Source organism: Manis pentadactyla, chromosome 13 (genome assembly GCF_030020395.1).
Source record: "Manis pentadactyla isolate mManPen7 chromosome 13, mManPen7.hap1, whole genome shotgun sequence".
In the NCBI taxonomy this organism is placed as follows: domain Eukaryota; kingdom Metazoa; phylum Chordata; class Mammalia; order Pholidota; family Manidae; genus Manis; species Manis pentadactyla.
Window position 1 is genome coordinate 90,684,189 of NC_080031.1, and position 19,477 is coordinate 90,703,665.

Consider the following 19,477-nt stretch of genomic DNA (forward strand, 5'->3'; position numbering starts at 1 on the left):
TGTAGATTAATGATACCAAAATTAAATTAATTAATTAATTAATTAAATTAAAAAAGAACCTGCAGAAGAGTGGGAGTGGTTGGGAACCCAAACTTTGGAGTCAGATCTCAGATGGAATTCCAGCTCCCCTAATCACAACATTGGGCTTAAGGACAGAGAGCCTTGAAGAAGTTAGAAATTATCTGTAAATGCTGATATTGCCACGTTCTTCATAGGGGTACTGTGTGGATTTAATGAGATAATGTATCTGTGCAGTATATATCATAAAATGCTCAAAAGGCTGATAAGTTTACTGTTGAGACAGGCCTACATCTGTGTAACAAACTAAATCATATGCCGGATGTGTTCTCAGAAAGATCAGGAGGGAGCAGGTTAGGTCACTACGAAGCACTTCACAGCAAGAAAAGGAAAGTAAACAATGTCCAATTCCAGATACCACCTAGTAAATAGAAGCAGCAAATCCCAGGGTTCTTAGTAAGATTCAATTACATATTATATATTAACAATCAAAAAGAAAACATTATTAAACAATAAATAAAGAATAAGAAGAAAAACTACTGCGTATATGCCTCAAAACTTTACCAGAACAATAGGGAGGAAAGAGAAAAAGGTACCTGCTTTTGAAAGAGCTGATTATTTTCATATACTGTTGAATTTGTTTCCCTAGTTCTTCAAATAATTTTGGTCTTTCTTCAGATTCCTGGAATCGCATCTTAATAGGCTGACCTAGACTCTTAACAGAAAAAAAGGAAATACGCAAATTCTTCACAGGACAGCTTAAACTATCAGAGTACGGTTCCTACTATTACTAAGACTGATTATGGATTAAAGTACATTTTATCTCCATGTGCTACACATAAAATGTTAAATATATCTCTCAGCCCATTGAAAAATATCCACAGGCTAGTTATGAGAATGTAACTCAATACTGTTCCATGTGGAGCCACTTCAACTTGTCACCTGAGTCCTAATTCTCAAAACACAGTCGGGAGACAACCAAAAATTATGTCTCCTGGTAGTGACACACAGAACTAAATATAGAGTGCACCTGCCAAAAAAATGTCTTAAAACCTGAATCTGATGAAGGCTCTAGATCTAACGATCCATTCACCAAATAACATTAAACATAGAAATGAAAATCAGCAAAATCCAGACTGGGGGGGAAAATCATACAAATGTTTTCCCATGAACTAAATAAGGGGAGAGAAATGATGGATGGAGAACTAGAGACAAAGATTTAAGAGACATCAACAGAATGTATGGATTTTATATGGATCATGAGTCAAAGAAACTAAAGAATTTGTGAAGAACTAGAAAACTGAATTCATGGTGTTATTAATTTTTTTTTTTTACTGGTGATAGCGGCACAGCTGAAATTTACATTTTCTTTTGTAAATGCATATTAAAATATTTTTTGGTTATATCAAATAGGAGGGACTCACTGGGACTCGCTTCAAGTTAACATATAAAATGTTAAATATTTCCAAACTTTGGAGTCAGACCTCAGATGGAATTCCAGCTCCCCTAATCACAACATTGGGCTTTGCTTAAGGACAGAGAGGCTTAAAGAAGTTAGAAATTATCTATAAATGCTGGAAAAGAAGAAGTTAGAAATTATCTATAAATGTTTGGAAGTGGGAGAGGGAGCAGAAATGAAACACAACTGATCATAACTTGACAACAGTTGAAGCTATTATTTTTTTCTTTATGATCACTTTCATGTGTTTTGACATCGTCCACAATTAAAAAGTGAAACAAAAAACTCAATAGGAAGGATCTCCTGGAAGCTCTTGCTCTTCTCTCCAGAATGCAGGGAACTGCAGGCCCTACACTTGAGCAATTCCATTCCAGAGGGTCAGTCCCAACGGCCCAACCTGACAAGAAACTAATCCAGAGAAATGCCAAAAGTTGTTCCTGAGCATCTGCATTCTTTTCCAAACACAAGACCTCAACTTTAGATAATTCTTTGTACTTTTAACCCTAAAGTTTAACAATCAGATTCTTTAAATTCAAAATCAGATACTTTTTGCTCTACTGAGAATCAAAACTATATACAGTACCTTGTCCAAATAACACAGCAGGTGCCTTTGAGACATCTTGCCAGTCTTTGAACCTCTTGACACCAAGAATATATTCCATCTCCAATTTAGTGGACATTTTAAGTCTAAATTCAATTTTCAGAAAAATCCTTCTGTTAACTATGAGTTTCTAAAAGTGAGAAAGCTAACAAACCTAAGTGATAAAGGATACAGTTTTTTAATTACTTTCGGCCTAACTTCATTACTGATATGAGAATTCCTCCCAATTTTGAGATATTCTCCTTGGAAATTACAGTCTGGGTTCAGGACACTTAGTGCTTTCAAGAATCACTTACTTTTAATTCAGCCAATTTATCAACATAAACTTGCTTTGGCTGGTCTTCTCCATCCTCATATAACCAATTTTCAGTATCTTCTAGTTTCAAGGTAAAACTGTTATGATCCTAAAGATGAAGAAAATATTCCAATTAGGGCAATCAAAAATTGGATGACTGACAAGTGGAGTCAGAGATACAGACTGCAATATACCTGGATTTTTTGCTTTAAAATACACACATAGTAGGAAGATGGGAAATACAGAAAATAAGACTGGCAAAATGTGTTTTCCTTGATAATTCAAGGGGTGTTATTATGTTACTCTCTATTGTAGGGGACATTTGGGTATGTTTGAAAATCTCAGAATTAAAAACTGCATTTAAAAATAAGTATATTTATATAGTTAGTAATCCTATACTGCATTATTTGAAAGTTGCCAAGAGAGTAGATTTTAAAAGTTCTCATCACAAGAAAAAAAAACTTTTGTAACTGTGTATAGGTTTAGACTTATTATGATCATTTCCCAGTGTATACAAAAATGGAATCATTATGTTGTATGCCTGAAACTAACATAATGTTATACAGGTCAAGTATACCTGAATAAAAGGATAAGTTAAAGTTTGTGGAAAAGTGGGCCAACTTAAAGATAAATACTACGAAAATAATAGCATGCAAATTTATCAAAAAGTGATGTGCAAAGACTGACTTTTGGAAAACACCCCACTAATAAAGAAATACAATATAAAAAGATATAAATCTTTTCCCCTAAAAAAGCACACTTTTAATCATTTTATTGTATACCTATATATGCAAACTTCCCTTCTAACACATTTAAGGATGCTCCCAGAAGACATGTAAGAGGTAGGCACATCACTGTGGTGCATACTTACATCTTCGCTCACAAACTTATATTTGCCATTAAGCTTGTCTCTCATTTCGTACACATATTCCTCTACTGCATTCTTAGCATCATTCCTCTCCTTCTCCAGTTTATACTGCATGATCATCTTACCCTGAGAATGGCATATTAGACATTCAGAAAAGTAGGTCATTTCTTCTTAAATGTTAAGTACTAAGATTATAAAAAGAATCCTTCTTCCCCAGATCCTTTTAGTTCTGCGCATCATTCAAGAAAGGAAAGCTAGAAGCATTAGTCCTCAGTAAATTGTGAAGATCAAGTAAGAGCTTTGTGGGTGTGTTTAGAAAAAAGAGCAATAGAAATATCAAGATTCAGAAACTCAAAAGCAAAAATAAAATAATTGAAGACAAGTGAACTTTAAGAAACTACTAGCTCAGTGTCACAAGGTGGTATATTCTAATGCATTACAATACCAAGAAAAGTCAAATTGTTCATATGGTTTATATAAATGCTTACAGTTCTGTAAAACAAAACCCTAAGATCCATCAGATAACATGGTAAGAAACCAGACAGACAATAATTAATTTATTAATTGTGCTCCAGGGTCCCAAACCTTGAATCACTCACCAAAACAAGTTACATATGGCCCAGGCAACAGGGGAAGAAGGAACTAATGAACAAATAGTGCTACTATCAGTGCTATGTGATTTCTCCTGCTGATCAACTTCCATGACCCACCACCTCAAACAGCCCCTCTCTGGTGAGCAAACATACACACCCACACATGAACAACTACCCTAAACCAAGAACATAATGTCAAAGATCTCATTACAGACCTTCTAGCAATACCAGACACAATGTCACCATGGAAGATTTGACATTACATGGGACCTGTTAAACTCACACCCTTGCAGTACCCAAAAATCTACAATTATTTTCTCAAATTCCAAACAACCAAAAATGCATGGAGGTCACTAAACACAGAATTTGAACACTATGGTCACATTAATTTGTTAACTTATTGTTCTAAGATACTTGAAATAACCACCTCATTCTCAATGTACAGGTGGAGCATCTCTCGGTCTATCTGCCATAATAGCTGATTCTCAATTGGCAGGTCAATGGTACTGGTCTTCACTTTTGCCTTCTTGGCTTGAGGTGGTTGGTCCATCTTTTTGTCTTTTGATCCAGCTTGAGAGGTCTAAAATAATGAAACCATTAAGAATAAACATATACAGACTACCTTAAATTGCCAGATGGGTCACATTTCTAAAACTGCATTTGCTTTTTTATTGACCTTATTTTTTGATAATCTAAATAACCTAGGGCTGTTTCTTATAATAATCTATTTTATGATTTTAAAATCATATAAAATATGAAGTTAAAAATAATGTAAGTATTTTATGGTAGCCCAATCCATAGAGACAGAATCACTGTTGCCAGGGGCTGGGGGCGGCGAGGGAATAGAGAAATGGGGAGCTGCTGTATGATGAATACAGTTTCAGTTCGGCAAGCTGGAAGAGTTCCAGAGACAGGGTGCACCACAGTGTGAATGTACTTACTACTACTGAAGTGCATGTGCACACACACAAACCTCCCATCACTCTCAGATCTTCTCTAATTTTCTTCCACTCCTATCTAAATATACATATGCATATGAAAATAGTGGTACGAGGATATGCAATTTTATTGATCAGAAACATTATCAATATGATTTCTAGAATGTCTACACCTATTAACATTCTCACATAGAGAGAATCCATTGCACAAACAGGAATTAATTGACCATCATCTAACTATTATTTTATTTTGGCAATAACCTTTTTTCATACACAGGCCACTCTTATTTCTTCAATTTGCCTAGTCATATTTCATCTTCCAACTCTCAGGATTTTAGTGATTTTTTTTTCCCAAATGATTGGCTCTTCTAGTTTTTTCCGATTCAACACTGTTTTATTTATACAAATGCTGTTTTTATTGTTGAACCAATCCATCTTTTCCTTTGCGATTACTTTCATCATTGCCTTTATGCTTTGAAAGCCCTTCCTGATCCACAGATTAGGAAAATATTTATCCCAGTTGTTTTTTGTTGTTATTGTTTTTTATCTTTAACTTTCAATTCATCTAGAACCTATTCTATAATTTCAAAGTGATTTCCGAGTAACTTAAATCAGTTGCTGAAATATATGTATCATTTCATTTCCCTTAGAAACAGTACTGTAGAAGTCCCCAGTTTCTGAGCCACCTCACGGAGGAAGTCTCAGTAACAAACATTTCCCACAGCTCCACAGCATTTGGGGAGGGTGGGGGACAGCAGGGGGATGACCTCTCCTTTCTCCTCCCCAACCTTACACAAACACAGAGAATAAGTGCTTCTCTCTCCCATTCATGCACCCACCCCAACTAAAAACATGAATGGTTTCTCACCTGGAAAAGGACTGTAAGTAGACATTTCCTTTCTTCTGTCCATTATTTTTTTGTTTACAATTATTTGCACAGCTAAAGAAAAATAATTAAAATTTGTTGATGGACATGAAGATAACTCACAGATTTATGCTACCTAAAGGCTATGCCTATTTTTTTAAATGCCACAATCAGTGACAAATTTAAACAAGAATACTTAAATACACAAAACGCAAATAGGTTGTAAAGGATTCAAAATGTTATACATTCATTTATATAAATGGTTAGGATAAATAAATTATTCACATTATTTTTTAAAATACTTATTATTTAAAACATCTTTCGGCAAAAAGACAAGTTTCAGAGAATTGACAAAATTCGGAAAAATGATGTTTTGTTGCTTTCCAGTAAAGAACAAATTACAGATAGAAAGGCTATTAGTAACAGCAATTCAGAAACCAGCATGAACCAGTCACCAGCCAAGTAAAACTAGAGTTTAAATGGTTTCTTCCCAGGTATTAACTAGAGTTGAAAGATCCTCTTGCTAAACATACCTTGCTTTAAAATTATTCAATAGATGGAGAATTCCTAATACAGCCACATTCTAAGTCATGGTATCTCAACCACACCCATACAGGAAGCACTGCAGATCATACATATCTCAACCACAATTTATACCTCCATCTCCTCAGACTCTGCCTTATTTTCTGGTGTCTGCTGCTGCTCTTCAGCATGTGGTTCCTCTTGGTCCACTTGCATCTTCTGAAAAACAGGTCACATCAAAACCTGAAACTAGGAAATACTAGTGAAAGACTAAGCAACCTACATGACACGTTGGCAAAAATCACATGGTATGGAATTCCTGCTCAACTACCAGAAATCAGAAGACCTAGACTCAAATTCCAATTATGATGTATATGTCACCACAACACCAAAGTTCTCCTCTGGACCTCTGCGTAACGGAGGAACACATGCCCTGCCCTGCTCTTACACAGGCAAGCGGCTGCGGGACTCCTTGGTAGGCCACAGCAGTATTCACAGCACACCATGCGGCAATATTCAACACAGTGTAACCTGAAGAGAAAACACATTTCTCCAAGCTTCCTCATGAACAAATTTCTCTCCTATGTCTTAAATTTTTCAAGCAGTTTTTAAATCAGCCTTTTCAGGGAACCCTTATACACTGTTCATAGGAATGTAAACTGGTGCAGCCACTATGGAAAGCAGTATTGGAAGTTCTCAAAATACTAAAAATAGGAATGCCATACAACCCAACAATTCCACTTGTGGGAATTTACCTGGAGACAACAAAACCAGTAATTTGAGAAAGTATATACACCACTATGTTTATTGCATTATTTACAGTAGGGAAGATATGGAGGCAACCTGGGTCCACTGACAGACGAATGGTAAAGAAGATGTGGTACAAATACAAGGGAATATTACTTAGCCCTAAAAAGAATGAAATCTTGCCATTTACAACATGGATGCACCTACAGGGTATTATGCTAAGTGAAATAAATCAGATACAATATGATTTTTACTTATATGTAAATTCTAAACAAAACAAACAGAAATAGACTCAAACACAGACAACACACTGTTGGTTAGCACAGGGGAGGGATGGATGGGGATGGATGAAACAGGTAAAGGACACAGAGGTAAAACTTCAAATTATAAATAAATTAGTCACAGCAATGCAAGTACAGTATAGGGAATATAGCCAGTATTATAATATCCTTATATGGTAACATGGCAACTACCTTCATTATGGTGAGCATTTAGTAATACATATTATCACTATGTTATACATTATTATATTGGTTTCAAATGTACATCAACTATATTTCAATAAAACAACTCTTTAAATCAGCCCTTTCAACCTCTAAAGTACAACCACTGACTGCATGCTTTAGGGGAGATGAGCATGTTGAGAACTCTGTTAAAAGAAAACTGGATTCTGGGAAAAAGAAGGCAAGGCAGAAACCTCTCAAAATCACATAGAACATGAAAATACAGCAAATAAAACTAAACCTGAAAATGACCTGAAGACTGCAGAATGGACTACCTCCATCTGAGGAAGAAGACAAGACCTCACAGAAAAGGATGACGTGGCAAAGCCATGATCCAGCAGGACCCAAGCACCCCCCCCGCCCCCAGCCCACACGCTGGAGGAAGAGGAATGGAACAGGCAGGGAGTAGGAGCCCAGGACTGCTGAACCCCACCCCTGGAGACCTGCTCCAGGAACACGAACCCATGTTACATGGTGCTGTACAACAAAGACAGAACACTCAATGGGGCACAGATTCCAGCCACTTACGGAGAACAGGTAAACTCTACCGGCCACTGAGACAAAAGGAAAGTGGGCAATTTGAAAGACTTCCCAGCAGTGAGAGGGGCACTGGGAGACAAGAGTTACACAGTGCTCTCTGGTCAGAGATAGCCAGGGAACTGCCTACAGAAGGCAGCCCCAGGAACTCCTTCCTCCCAGCAGGCACCTGTCCTGCTCGCCTGCTGCTCCCACCATTGCTGCAAGCTGGGTGGCTTCCAGTCACAGCAGCTCCAGTGGCACAGCACTGAGTCTCCTCCCTGTGCACATGGCCCACCTGACCCAGCAGTGGACACAGGCATTGCAGCCATAAAGGCAGAGGAAGACCCTCCCAGCTTTCCTGGCCCTGTTTCGGCCAAGCAGGGGAAGTATTGCAGGACAGCGTTGGGAGCTCATTCCTCCCAGCAGGCTCCAGTCCTGCTTGCCTTGCTCACCTGCAGTCCCCACCATTGCTGCTGGCTGGGAGAAGGGTGGCTCTGCACACAGCAACTCCAGCAGCAGCTGCGAGTATTCTCCCTGTGCAGGCCATCAGCTGACAGCCCACACAGCCAACATGAAATCATATCACTACAGCCAGACAGAAAGGTGCCCCACCCACTGCACACCAACAGCTGAGGATCCCACAAAGGGGACTGAGCTTCTGGTTCCTAGAGGGCCCATCCTCCATAAACCTGGTGTTCCATAGGAAACACTAGAAAAGAATGAAGAGGCAGAGGAATTGGTTCCAAACAAAACTACAAGACAAAACACAACAAAGAGGGCTGAGTGAAACTGAAATCACCAACTTTCTTGGTAAAGACTTCAAAAGAAAAGTTATACACATGCTGACAGATTTACAGAAAAGTATTCAAAATCTCAGGGAGGACCCCAAAAGACAGACAACCTCCAAAGGAGTCACTCAGAGCTGAAGAACACAGTAACTGAAATGAAAAATACAATGGAGAGATATAACAGCACACTTTCACAGGCTGAAGAAGTTGTAAATCATCTGGAAATTAGGAAGCAAGAAAACAATGAAGCCAAAAAACAAAGAGAAAAAGGATCTCTAGGAACAAGAGTAATAGAAGAGCTGTGTGACCAATCCAAATGGAACAATATTTGCATAATAGGGATACCAGAAGAAGAGAGAGAAAAAGGGATAAAAAGCCTTTTTGAGAAAGTAATTGTTGAAAACATCCCCAAACTGGGAAAGGAAACAGACACTTAGGTCATGGAAGTTCAGAGTTGCTAACAAAGGGAACCCTAGGAAGACATCACCAAGACATATAATAATTAAAATGGCAAAGATCAAGGACAAAGAGAGAGTATTAAAAGCAACCAGAGAGAGAAAAAAGATTATTTATAAAGGAAAGCCCATCAGGCTATCAGCAGACTTCTCAGCAGACACCTTAAAGGCCAGAAGGGAGTGCCATGATATATTTAATATAATGAAACAGAAGGATCTCTGACCAAGAATCGTCTACCTGGCAAGATTATCATTTAAATTTGAAGCAGTGGTCAAACAATTTTTGATAAAAGTTGAAGGAATTCACCACCACTAAGCCAGCCCTACAGAATATGTTAAAGGGACCAATCTAGACGGAAATGTTCCTAAGGTTAAATAGCTGTCACCAGAGAAAATAAACTCACAGTAAAAGCAGAAGACCAATTAATTATCAAGCAAGTATGAAATTAAATCAACTACTCACAAAATCAGTCAAGGGATACACCAAAAGTGCCCAATAAGACACCTAATATATAAAGTGTGGAGGAGGAGGAAGAAGGGGGTTAAGAAAAAAAAAGTACCTTTAGATTGTGTTTCAAATAGAATAATCAGCGATTTAAGATAGACTGTTAGATATTAAGGAGGCTAGCCTTCAACCTTTGGTAACCACAAATTCATAGCTACAATGGCAATAAGTACATATCTGTCAATAATCACCTTGAATGTAAATGTACTGAATGCACCAATCAAAACACAGAGTGACAGAATGGATAAAAAAAAAAAACAAGACACTGCTATATGCTGCCTACAAGAGACTCATCTCAGACCCAAGGACCTACACAGACTAAAAGTGAAGGGATGGAAAAGGATAGTTTGTGTAATAGGGGGAGAAAGGCAGGAGAAGCAGTACTTGTATCAGACAAAAAAGATTTCAAGACAAACTAACAAGAGACAAAGGACATTTCATAATGATAAAGGGGTCAGTCCAACAAAAGAATACAACCATTATAAATATCTATGCACCCAATATTGGAGCACCTAAATATGTAAAACAGAAACTAACAGAATTAAAGGGGGAAACAGACTGCAACACATCATTGTATGAGACTTTAACACACCATTCACATCAATAGACAGATCAACGTGACAGAAAATAAGGAAACAGAGGTACTGAACAATACTTTAGATCAAATGGACCTAACAGACATCTACAGAACACTCCACCCAAAGGCAGCAGGATACACATTCTTCTGAAGTGTACATGGAATGCTTTCCAGAACAGATCACATACTAGGCCACAAAAAGAGCCTCAATCAATTTAAAAAGATTAAAATTGTATCAAGCAGCCTCTCTGACCACAATGGTTTGAAACGAGAAATGCTACAAACACATGGAGGGTAACAACATGCTTCTAAACAATCGATGCACCAATGACAAAATTACAACAGGTACCAAGCAATATATGGAGACAAATGGAAAAAACAACTCAACAGCCCAAAACCTGTGAGTTGTAGCAAAGGACGTTCTAAGAGGAAAGTACATAAGCAAACACAGGCTTGCCTCAAGAAAGAACAATAATCCCAGATAAAGAGTCTAAACTCACAATTAAAAAAGCTACAAAAAGAACAAATGAAGCCCAAAGTCAGTAGAAGAAGGAACATAAAAAGACATCAGAGCAGAAATAAATAAAATAGAAAGAATTAATAAGGAAAAAAATGTTAACATGGATTAAAGATGGTGGCGTGAGAGGTGAGACAGAAGTCACCACCTAAAACCACAAATGATACGAAAATATAATTTAATACAACTAATCCTGAAAGAGCAACAGGTAAGAAGACTGCGCCACACTGCATACACCTGGAGAAAAGAACAGACCTCATGGAACAGGGTAACGTACCCAAGCCATGACCTGGTGGGGCCCAAGCCTTTCCCACAGTGGGGAGGGTGAGGACTTGGTAACATGGGTTTACGTTGAACCACTGTGTTGTGCATTTGAAACCCTGTAAGATTGTGTATAAATGATACTTTAATTAAAAAACAAAGACCAAAGGTAGACAACAGTGGTAGCGAAGTCTGTAGAGACCCTGAATCAGTGAGAAGTTTGTGAAGACCTAAATCACTGTTTTTTTATGCCTTCAGCACATCAGAATGACCTTGGAGATTTTTTAAACTACTGATATGTGGACCCTAGCTCAGACCAACTCAAAACATCTGTGAGATTGAGACTCAAACATCTGTAGTTTCTTAAAGCCTCGATTTTGATGCACAAGGACAAGACTCAGTGCATGCATCCCACAAATGAGTGTAAATCTATCCTGTGAAAATTATCAACTGAGACTCAGGCATTCTTCAGTCTCATCAGAAAGAATAATAACTCAAGTTGAGAAGTACGTGGTCTGAAGGAGGCAGCCAACTATGTTCCATTTCCATATAAATTCTGTGTCCAGACCTTCTGCTAGTTGGCCCATGCTGGGGACACATGCAAACCCACTCAGCAGCTTTGTCACAATATTCCTTCCTTGTTACCCAGTCTGTTTGCTAAAATTTCTATACAAGTCATCTCAGCCATCACAAACAGTCTAAAAGGTGTCAGGTGTCCAGATTACCTCTTCCTCCTTTGCATTATGATCTGTTTCCATCGGCTCCTCATTTTCGTCAAACTTGTGCACTTCCACTAGAGAGGCACTGGACACACTGAAGATGCCATGGACATTTACTCGGACCTTGACTTTCACTTTTGAACTGGAGCCATCAGACTGAGGAGTCACTTTCTGAACTAAAAACTGAGCTACAGGCATACGATAGACAAAGAAAAAACATAACCTCAGAGGATGAATTCAAACAAAAATATATGCCCATACTGGCAAACTATGTCAGTTTCCCAGCGACAGGTCAGTAAAATGACAGTTGAAATAAGTGAAGTGAGTACTCTTAGACTCTTACTACATCGTCAGATTTCCCTTTCCTCATTTACCATATAGCTGAATTCTTACGATCTTGTCCCAATGAAGGACCCAACCATCTCCCAAACCTGCAACCATTTCCTTCCCTCCAGTCCCTTATTCCAATTCATCTTTATATGTTTTGCCAGTTGAATTCCTAAAACAGATATGTCACCTCCTCCTTTCCTGAAAAAAACCCCAATGATTCCATACTGCTTCTGTCACTCACCAAGAATTCATCATTTCTAGATTCACTTACTATTTTCAGGGTTTTCCTTGTTTTTTAATACATAAAATTCTGCAACGTATTAGTAAGAATTATTATCCTCATTCCTGTTTTACAAATGAGGGAAGCAGAGTAAGTTAACTTTCCACAACTTCTAAGTGCCTTTCAGAATATTCCTAATACTTTACCCATGTACGTATTCCAGTAATTACCATGTAACTCTAGTTTCACTCTCCTCAGCGGGCATGATTCCCAGATTATGAGTTTCTCAAAGTCTATGAAGACTCTAGCCAGCACGGCTCCATAACCTATGACACTGACACCACATTTCCTAATGATTTTCTGTGCACATCTATCTTGTATGTTAGGTTCAGAATTGCATTTCTTTAACTCCTTTCAGTATTTAGCACATTATGCAGAAGGCATACCATATCCACAATGTGCTTAATTAACCAAGAAATACTGACCACACAATAGGATATCCAATTAAATAATGACCATCCTGCTGGTTCTGAACTGGTAACAGCACTGGAGGAAGGGGATTTTTTCTGATCTATAATACCCACATTTTGGGATATTGTACTTGCTCTGCTATCCCAGTTCTCCCAAGTACACATAACTTCCTTTTTGTAATTCCCAACTCTGCTTACCTATTGCAGGGTCTGGATAGGGCACATCCTGAGGAGAGCTAGAATATGCCTCAAGAGTGAAAGGTTCCTTTCTATAAAATGTGAGTACTTTAGAGAAAGGAGCAGCATAATTTTTCGAAAAGACTTCACAGTCACTGAGTGGAGGAAAAAGACAACACACACAAATTTAGAATATCCTAATACTTTTCCATATATCCTAGGTTTGTAATTGTTGTGTAGCTCTAGTTACTCTTCTCAACCAGCATCATTTCCAGATTATAAGAATTTTGCAAAACGGGGGCAATATATACATATATAAAGTCAGTTTTTTAGAAAGGGAATACAGTTCAATCAGCACATAAAAGACACCAATTCTTTCAGGAGGATCAAGTATAGGATACTATGTAAGAACACAAATGTATTCAGATAACTAATCACTTTGCTTCATGCACTGTAACAAAATGTTACAGATTTCTACAAACTTATTTAAAATATACAGGTTGAAATAGAAGAAAATATTTTACTCAAACTTAACAGAATTAACTTTAAGTATAAAATGATTAATAAGCATTGCTACCTTGAGCCTTCTTCAGCTGGAGAATTCCATCTCAGAGATATCGGATATGGTAACACATCAGTGATTGAAAATTCTCTGACTTTGAAAGCAGGTGATAAGATTGCACACTAGAATAATAATTTAAAATTCCTTTTGAAAAAAGTACAGACATTATGAATGATATCACAAGACCTACAAATAATGTCTTCATATGACCATCACCAATGGCTTTAAATATTTATATTAATAATTTAATGCTCTCTGTATAAGCGGTTTCAGAAGTTTCTACCATTTGTCAAATTACCTATATAATCTAGCTCTTAGTCATTTTTCTATTTAACCCCAACCTTTAATTATGTACAACACCATATGTAAATAATAGATAATATGTCAAATTCAAGCAGCATTTCAGGCTTACCTATGTTTCTAGTAAATTAATTCATCTTATTGCACATTATAGAGTACATTCCATCTATGAATGCCAACCTCTGATATCTATTTTATAACAAAACTTTCAACTTCATACCATGAGGTCAACCTGAACTAATCTCAGATATATTAGTTGAACACATAAAGCCACTGCGATCTTGTTACAATGACCAGATGGCCACCTGTGAAAAAAAAACTCACCTGCAATGCGCAGCCTCAAGTGACAGCTTCATCAGCATTTAACCTTGTACTAAGTTCTTTACCAAAAAATTTGCTGATCTTCTCTTTCACTGCAGGGATTCGTGTTGCACCACTAACTATCTCCACTGCATAAATATCTTCTTTCTTTAACTCTTAAATGATTAGAAAAGGCAATTAGGTTAAAAGAATCCTTAAATTAGTATTTTACAATGAAATAACAGCAATTGAACATCTTATCACAACAAAATAACTCAAATGCTAACAAAACCTCACAATTCCTTTAGCCCCTCCACAGCATGCATGCACATGCACACTTGTGCACAGGTATGCCGCATCTGGAAAAATGTGTTTCTTGCTGCTCAAAATAATGGGAGCAGCCAAGAATACCCAAGGTCCTGCAGCATACAGGCCCTCCACAAAGAACTGTTAAAACTTCAGTAGTTAAGCCAGCCATAAAGCAAGGCCTCAAACTACTGGGTTACCCCAACAGGGTATGAAAGAAAAAGGGGTATTCAGAAGCACACCTAGCCACTCCAGCACTCCAACCAGTCCAGATTCGAATGCAGGTTTAGTCTCCTCCCATCATAAGGAAGAAGGTACACCCAAGGCTCTGCTGTCACTCATAAAGTACTTCTTAATACCACCTGGTTTCCAGGTCATGTTTTATGCAACAAACTCTAACAATCAGTTGTGAGGGCTATTTTATAAATGGGCTGTCCCAGTATGGAAGAACATGTTCATTCTTTATGCCATAATCACTCTGATTTACAATCTGAGCCTGTGTTAAGATGACAATAAATCTCAATACTCTGAAAGTACACCCAACACAACAGTGGTCTCCAAGTACTTGCTAGTTGAAGGTTTTGGGAAAATTAGTAATATATTCCTAAATCAAACTTCTACCCACAAAAAGCTCAATCATAATACAAATTGGTTACTGGGATGGTAGTACACCATGGAGAATATAGCCAATGGTTCTGTAACATCTCTTTCTAGGTTGACAGATAGTAACTGCACTAATGGGGTAAGGACTTAATAATGTGGGTAACTGCTGAACCACTGTGTTGCATACTTGAAACCAATACAATACTGTGAATCAACTATACTTCAAGTAAAAAAATTACAAATTAAAAAAACATTCCATCATTTATTTAGCCTTAGATAAAATTAAAGCATCCCATTCAACTACGTGGTATTATATCCACCCTCTGCTGTATTTCTCATTCTGCAAAGGATTCACTGACAGAAAAGCCTGCAAGAGTACTACACAGCATAGCAAAAGACAATTTATAACCACCATGAAATTACATATTTATATCCATCTCTGAGTCTGAATTAGGTTTCTTAGGAAAATTATTAGATTTCACTGGATTTTATTATCAAAAGATTATTGGGGCAAAGGTAGAGGGGAGTGTTCCAGAGGGAAGATAGAGATAAAAAGAAGATTAATATGGCACTGAAGTAGTTCATACAATGAAAATGTGTGTAACTAAATAAATAATATTTTCCAAGGAGTCTAATACATAAGTCAATCACAAAAATACTTACTGGCTTGTTCCAAAACACTACGAAGTGGTGGTTCCACTCTAGCTAACAGATCATTGCACATCTCCAGAAATTTGCCTCTATGAGAAGAAAATAACTAGTTAAATCACATCCCATTTTTATGTGGAATAAATGGCTATAATCAAAAAGACAAAATAGCAAGTATTGGTAAGGATACAGAAAAATTGAATTCCTCACACATTTCTGGTCAGCATGTAAAACATGGCCACTTTGAAAAGTTCAGGTACTCTTCAAAACGTTAAAAAATGTTTTTATGAGTCAATAATTCTACTCCAGGTACATATCCAAGAGAACTGAAAACATATAATCACAATAAACTTGCCCATAAATGTTCACAGCAGCATTATTCTTAACCAAAGTGTGGAAAAACCCTAATGCCCATCAAGTACATTCAGCAACAAAAAGGAATGAATGCAATAAAAGGGACTGACACGTTAGAACATGGATTAACCCTGATAATAAAGTTATCACAATAAAACATTATGCTAGATTTTAAAAAGCCAATCCAAAAAGAACACATATTATAGACGTTATCAGAATAGGTAAAGTCCAAAGAGACACGAGTACATTAATGGCTGCCCAGGCTTGGGAGGAGGAAGAAGAGATAGTGAAAGGCAGCTAATGGGTACAGTTTCTTTTTGTTTTCCTTTAATACCTTCTATTTTTCAGATCAGTTTTAGGTTTACAGAGAAATAAATGGAAAGTACAGAGAATTCCTATACACCCCTCATCCACCCAGCTCCCCTATCAATATCTTGCATTAATTACTGTGATACATTTCTAACAAATGATGAGCCAATATTGATACATATTTGGGTTATACAGATTTTGCACGTGTATAACGATAAGCATCCACCATCACAGCATCATGTATTACAGGGTCACTGCCCTAAAAATCCTGTGTTCCACCTAATCCATCCCTCCTTCCCCATGAGCCCCTGCCAACTACTTATCTTTTTACTGTCTCCACAGTTTTGCTTCATCTAGAATGTCATACAGTTGAAATTAGTAGCCTTTTCAGACCGGCTTCTTTGGCTTCAAAATATGCATTTTAGGTTCCTCCATATCTTTTCAGATTGACAGTTCATTTAGAGTTTATTTATGCGGTGATGAAAATATTCTAAAATTGGGTTGCAGTGATGGCTGCACAATTATGTGACTATGCTAAAAACCACTGAGTTATACAATACTTAAAAGTGTGACTTTAAAAATTACATCTCAATAAAAACAGCAGAGGTACAGAAAACACCCACCAGAATGACCTAAATTCAAGACCACTAATAACCAACACTGGTGAGGATGTGCAGCAACCAAAACTCTTACATATTGGTAAGAGTTCTGAAATGACAGTTCTATTCTTAAAAGCAAAAAACTGGAAAGAGCCACTGTTCATCAATGGAACAAAACAATAAACCTACAATGGCATACTAGTCAGCAATACACAAGAAGGAACAAATGATATATGCAACAACTAAATGAATCCCAACTTTTATGCTGAGCAAAAGAAGCCTTACACAAAAGATTACATACTGTATGACTGTATTTATGAGAAGTTCCATAATGGTCAAATTTAATCTATGGCCCCTAAAAATGAAAAATCCTATCACTGGCTGTTCCTGGGGATGGAAGCCTCAGGCAACTTTTCCAGCATGGTAGTCTCTCCCACAGTAAGAGCACTGGTCACTAAGATGCATATGCATCCCTCAAAATTCAGCAAATGAACACTTAAAACTTGAGTATGTTACTATATAAAAATATATTTTTAACCCAAGAATGGACTAACAGTTACCAAAGGGAAAGGGACTGGGGAGGATGGGTGGGAAGGGAGGGATAAGGGTGGGGGAAAAGAAAGGGGGCTTTACGATTAGCATGTATAATGTGGGGCGGGGGGCATGGGGAGAGGAAGTATTACCTCCAGGGAAACAGAGACAGCATGATCTGTCACTTCCAACTTGTACAAAACACAGAGCTGACGTCTTCACTCCTCACAGCAAGGCCCCTTTGTGCACGGGGAGCGGCTCCCCAGCATGCTGATCGCAAGGTGTCTGAATGGCGCCCTGCGGGATTCCTGCCTTCTTGATAAGCGATGGGGCTGCAGTTCTCAGAACACCTCTGTGAGCAGTATATGAGAGATTCCCAGCAAATGGGCCCAGGCACCTGCAATAACAGGAAAATAAAGAGCCAGTAAATTATTCCAATTAACATTTTCATTATTTAAGAGCTCTCTCCTTTTTTCCAGGGCAGCCTAGGGGTTGAGAAGGTGGGATTTCTCTGTTAACGGGGAGGCTGGCTGTCTCTGAGCAGAGGATGTTTCGGTTCTAGGAACCTCCCTTGGCAGCCCTAACGCAGTCCCTGCAAGCCCTTGCTCTGCCACCACGGGCTGACAATATGCAGCAGGGTCAAGGGTCAGGCCTGACAGAGCAGGAGGGAGGGCTTTGGGTATTCACTCCTGTCCCACCACGACCCCGCCCAGGGAGGATGGGTCCCCACCCATGACCTTCCCAAGTGGCTCCCACTTTGCTCCTGCCCCTCCCCAGGACTGAGGCTCGTCTGTCATCTCTCCCCAGCAGCCCACCTCCAGGGGGTCTCCAGCCCCCTACTTGGACGGGCCCTCACAAAGATTCCCTCTGTGTGTTGCAGGTGATCACAGAAGGCAGCACTGGCCAGGGCCAGCACCTTATCCACACCCCCTTCACGGGAGTGGACTATTTCTTCATTCCCCCAACAAACCTCATCATCAGCCACGTCAGGTGAGAGGCCATGTACCCTGGGACTCCACCGAGCAGCTTCACCCAGGCTGGGGCCTGCTCCTGTCTCCCCCACTCATCCTGGGCTAGCCTTTTGGACATTCATTATTTTTATGTTGACTTTATTATTAAGTTGGACAACTCTTGTAGGGTTTCTTCACCTTTTAAAAACCTCAGTTCTCTCTTCTACTGGTATCATTTCTAAGTCCCTGGCTTCCAAATGACTTATTCTCTCTTCTATCCAATCTGCTCTATGTCCAGTGCTTTCTAATATCCTTCATCTAATTTGTTGAATTCTTGAGCTCCAGAATTTCCATATTCGTTTTTAGAATTTCAGTATCTTTGGCAAAGTACTTCTGTTCATTGATTTTTATTTCTGAGTTCATTGAACTGCCTTTCTCAATTTTCTTTCTCAGACACAATGGAGATAAAGCAGAAGGTGAAAGATAAAATGTCAGAGGTTCTGACATAACAACCATTCTAACTGTGGCTATTTTGAATTCTTTACCTGTTAGCTTGCAATATTCCATATCTTTGAGTTCTGTTGCTGGAGAATTGTCATTTTCTTTTCGTGATACTCAATCACCATAAGTTTTTCATAACGTTTGATGGAATGCTCCTGTGCTGCCACTTTGGAAGTAGCAAATAGCTTTCTTACTTAACGAAAGTCTTGTTTACTTTGATTCTAAGAACTCAACAGGTGCGCAACTAGAAACCTTTTTTGTTTTCCAGAAGGTGGCAGTAAAGCACTTTAAAAAAAAATTTCTCTCACCTGAGCTGTCTTGACTTTAAGGCTGGGAATCCACGCATAAAAAAGCTTCTATTGAAAAACGGGGGTGGCAGCAGAGTGGGGGAAGGTGTGCGCTCAGCACATGGGGCTTCGGGTGTGCCAGGGGCCCCCTCAGGGTACCTTGGCCTGGGGGAGACCCAGAATCCATGGGCAGACCTCTTGCTAAAATCCCAGGGAAGAGCAGGAAACAGCTTCCTTTGTTCACTCGCTTCATTTTCCTTCTTTTCTGTCCCCTCAGTTC

General features: G+C 38.4%; 1 protein-coding gene across 1 annotated transcript in view; it reads right to left on the reverse strand.

Moving 5' to 3' along the window:
• Nucleotides 1-508: 508 nt before the first annotated feature.
• LOC118935866 (heat shock 70 kDa protein 4-like) overlaps nucleotides 509-19,477 on the reverse strand; it is an 88,695-nt gene continuing 69,726 nt past the window's right edge. The window contains exons 3-10 of the mRNA XM_057490522.1: nucleotides 17,658-17,856; nucleotides 12,969-13,133; nucleotides 11,757-11,938; nucleotides 6,295-6,378; nucleotides 4,262-4,414; nucleotides 3,245-3,367; nucleotides 2,375-2,482; nucleotides 509-733 (exon numbers count right to left, since the gene is read on the reverse strand). Of these exons, the coding sequence (XP_057346505.1) occupies nucleotides 524-733; nucleotides 2,375-2,482; nucleotides 3,245-3,367; nucleotides 4,262-4,414; nucleotides 6,295-6,378; nucleotides 11,757-11,938; nucleotides 12,969-13,133; nucleotides 17,658-17,856 (1,224 nt within the window). The 3' untranslated portion in view covers nucleotides 509-523. The remainder of the gene's footprint in view (nucleotides 734-2,374; nucleotides 2,483-3,244; nucleotides 3,368-4,261; nucleotides 4,415-6,294; nucleotides 6,379-11,756; nucleotides 11,939-12,968; nucleotides 13,134-17,657; nucleotides 17,857-19,477) is intronic.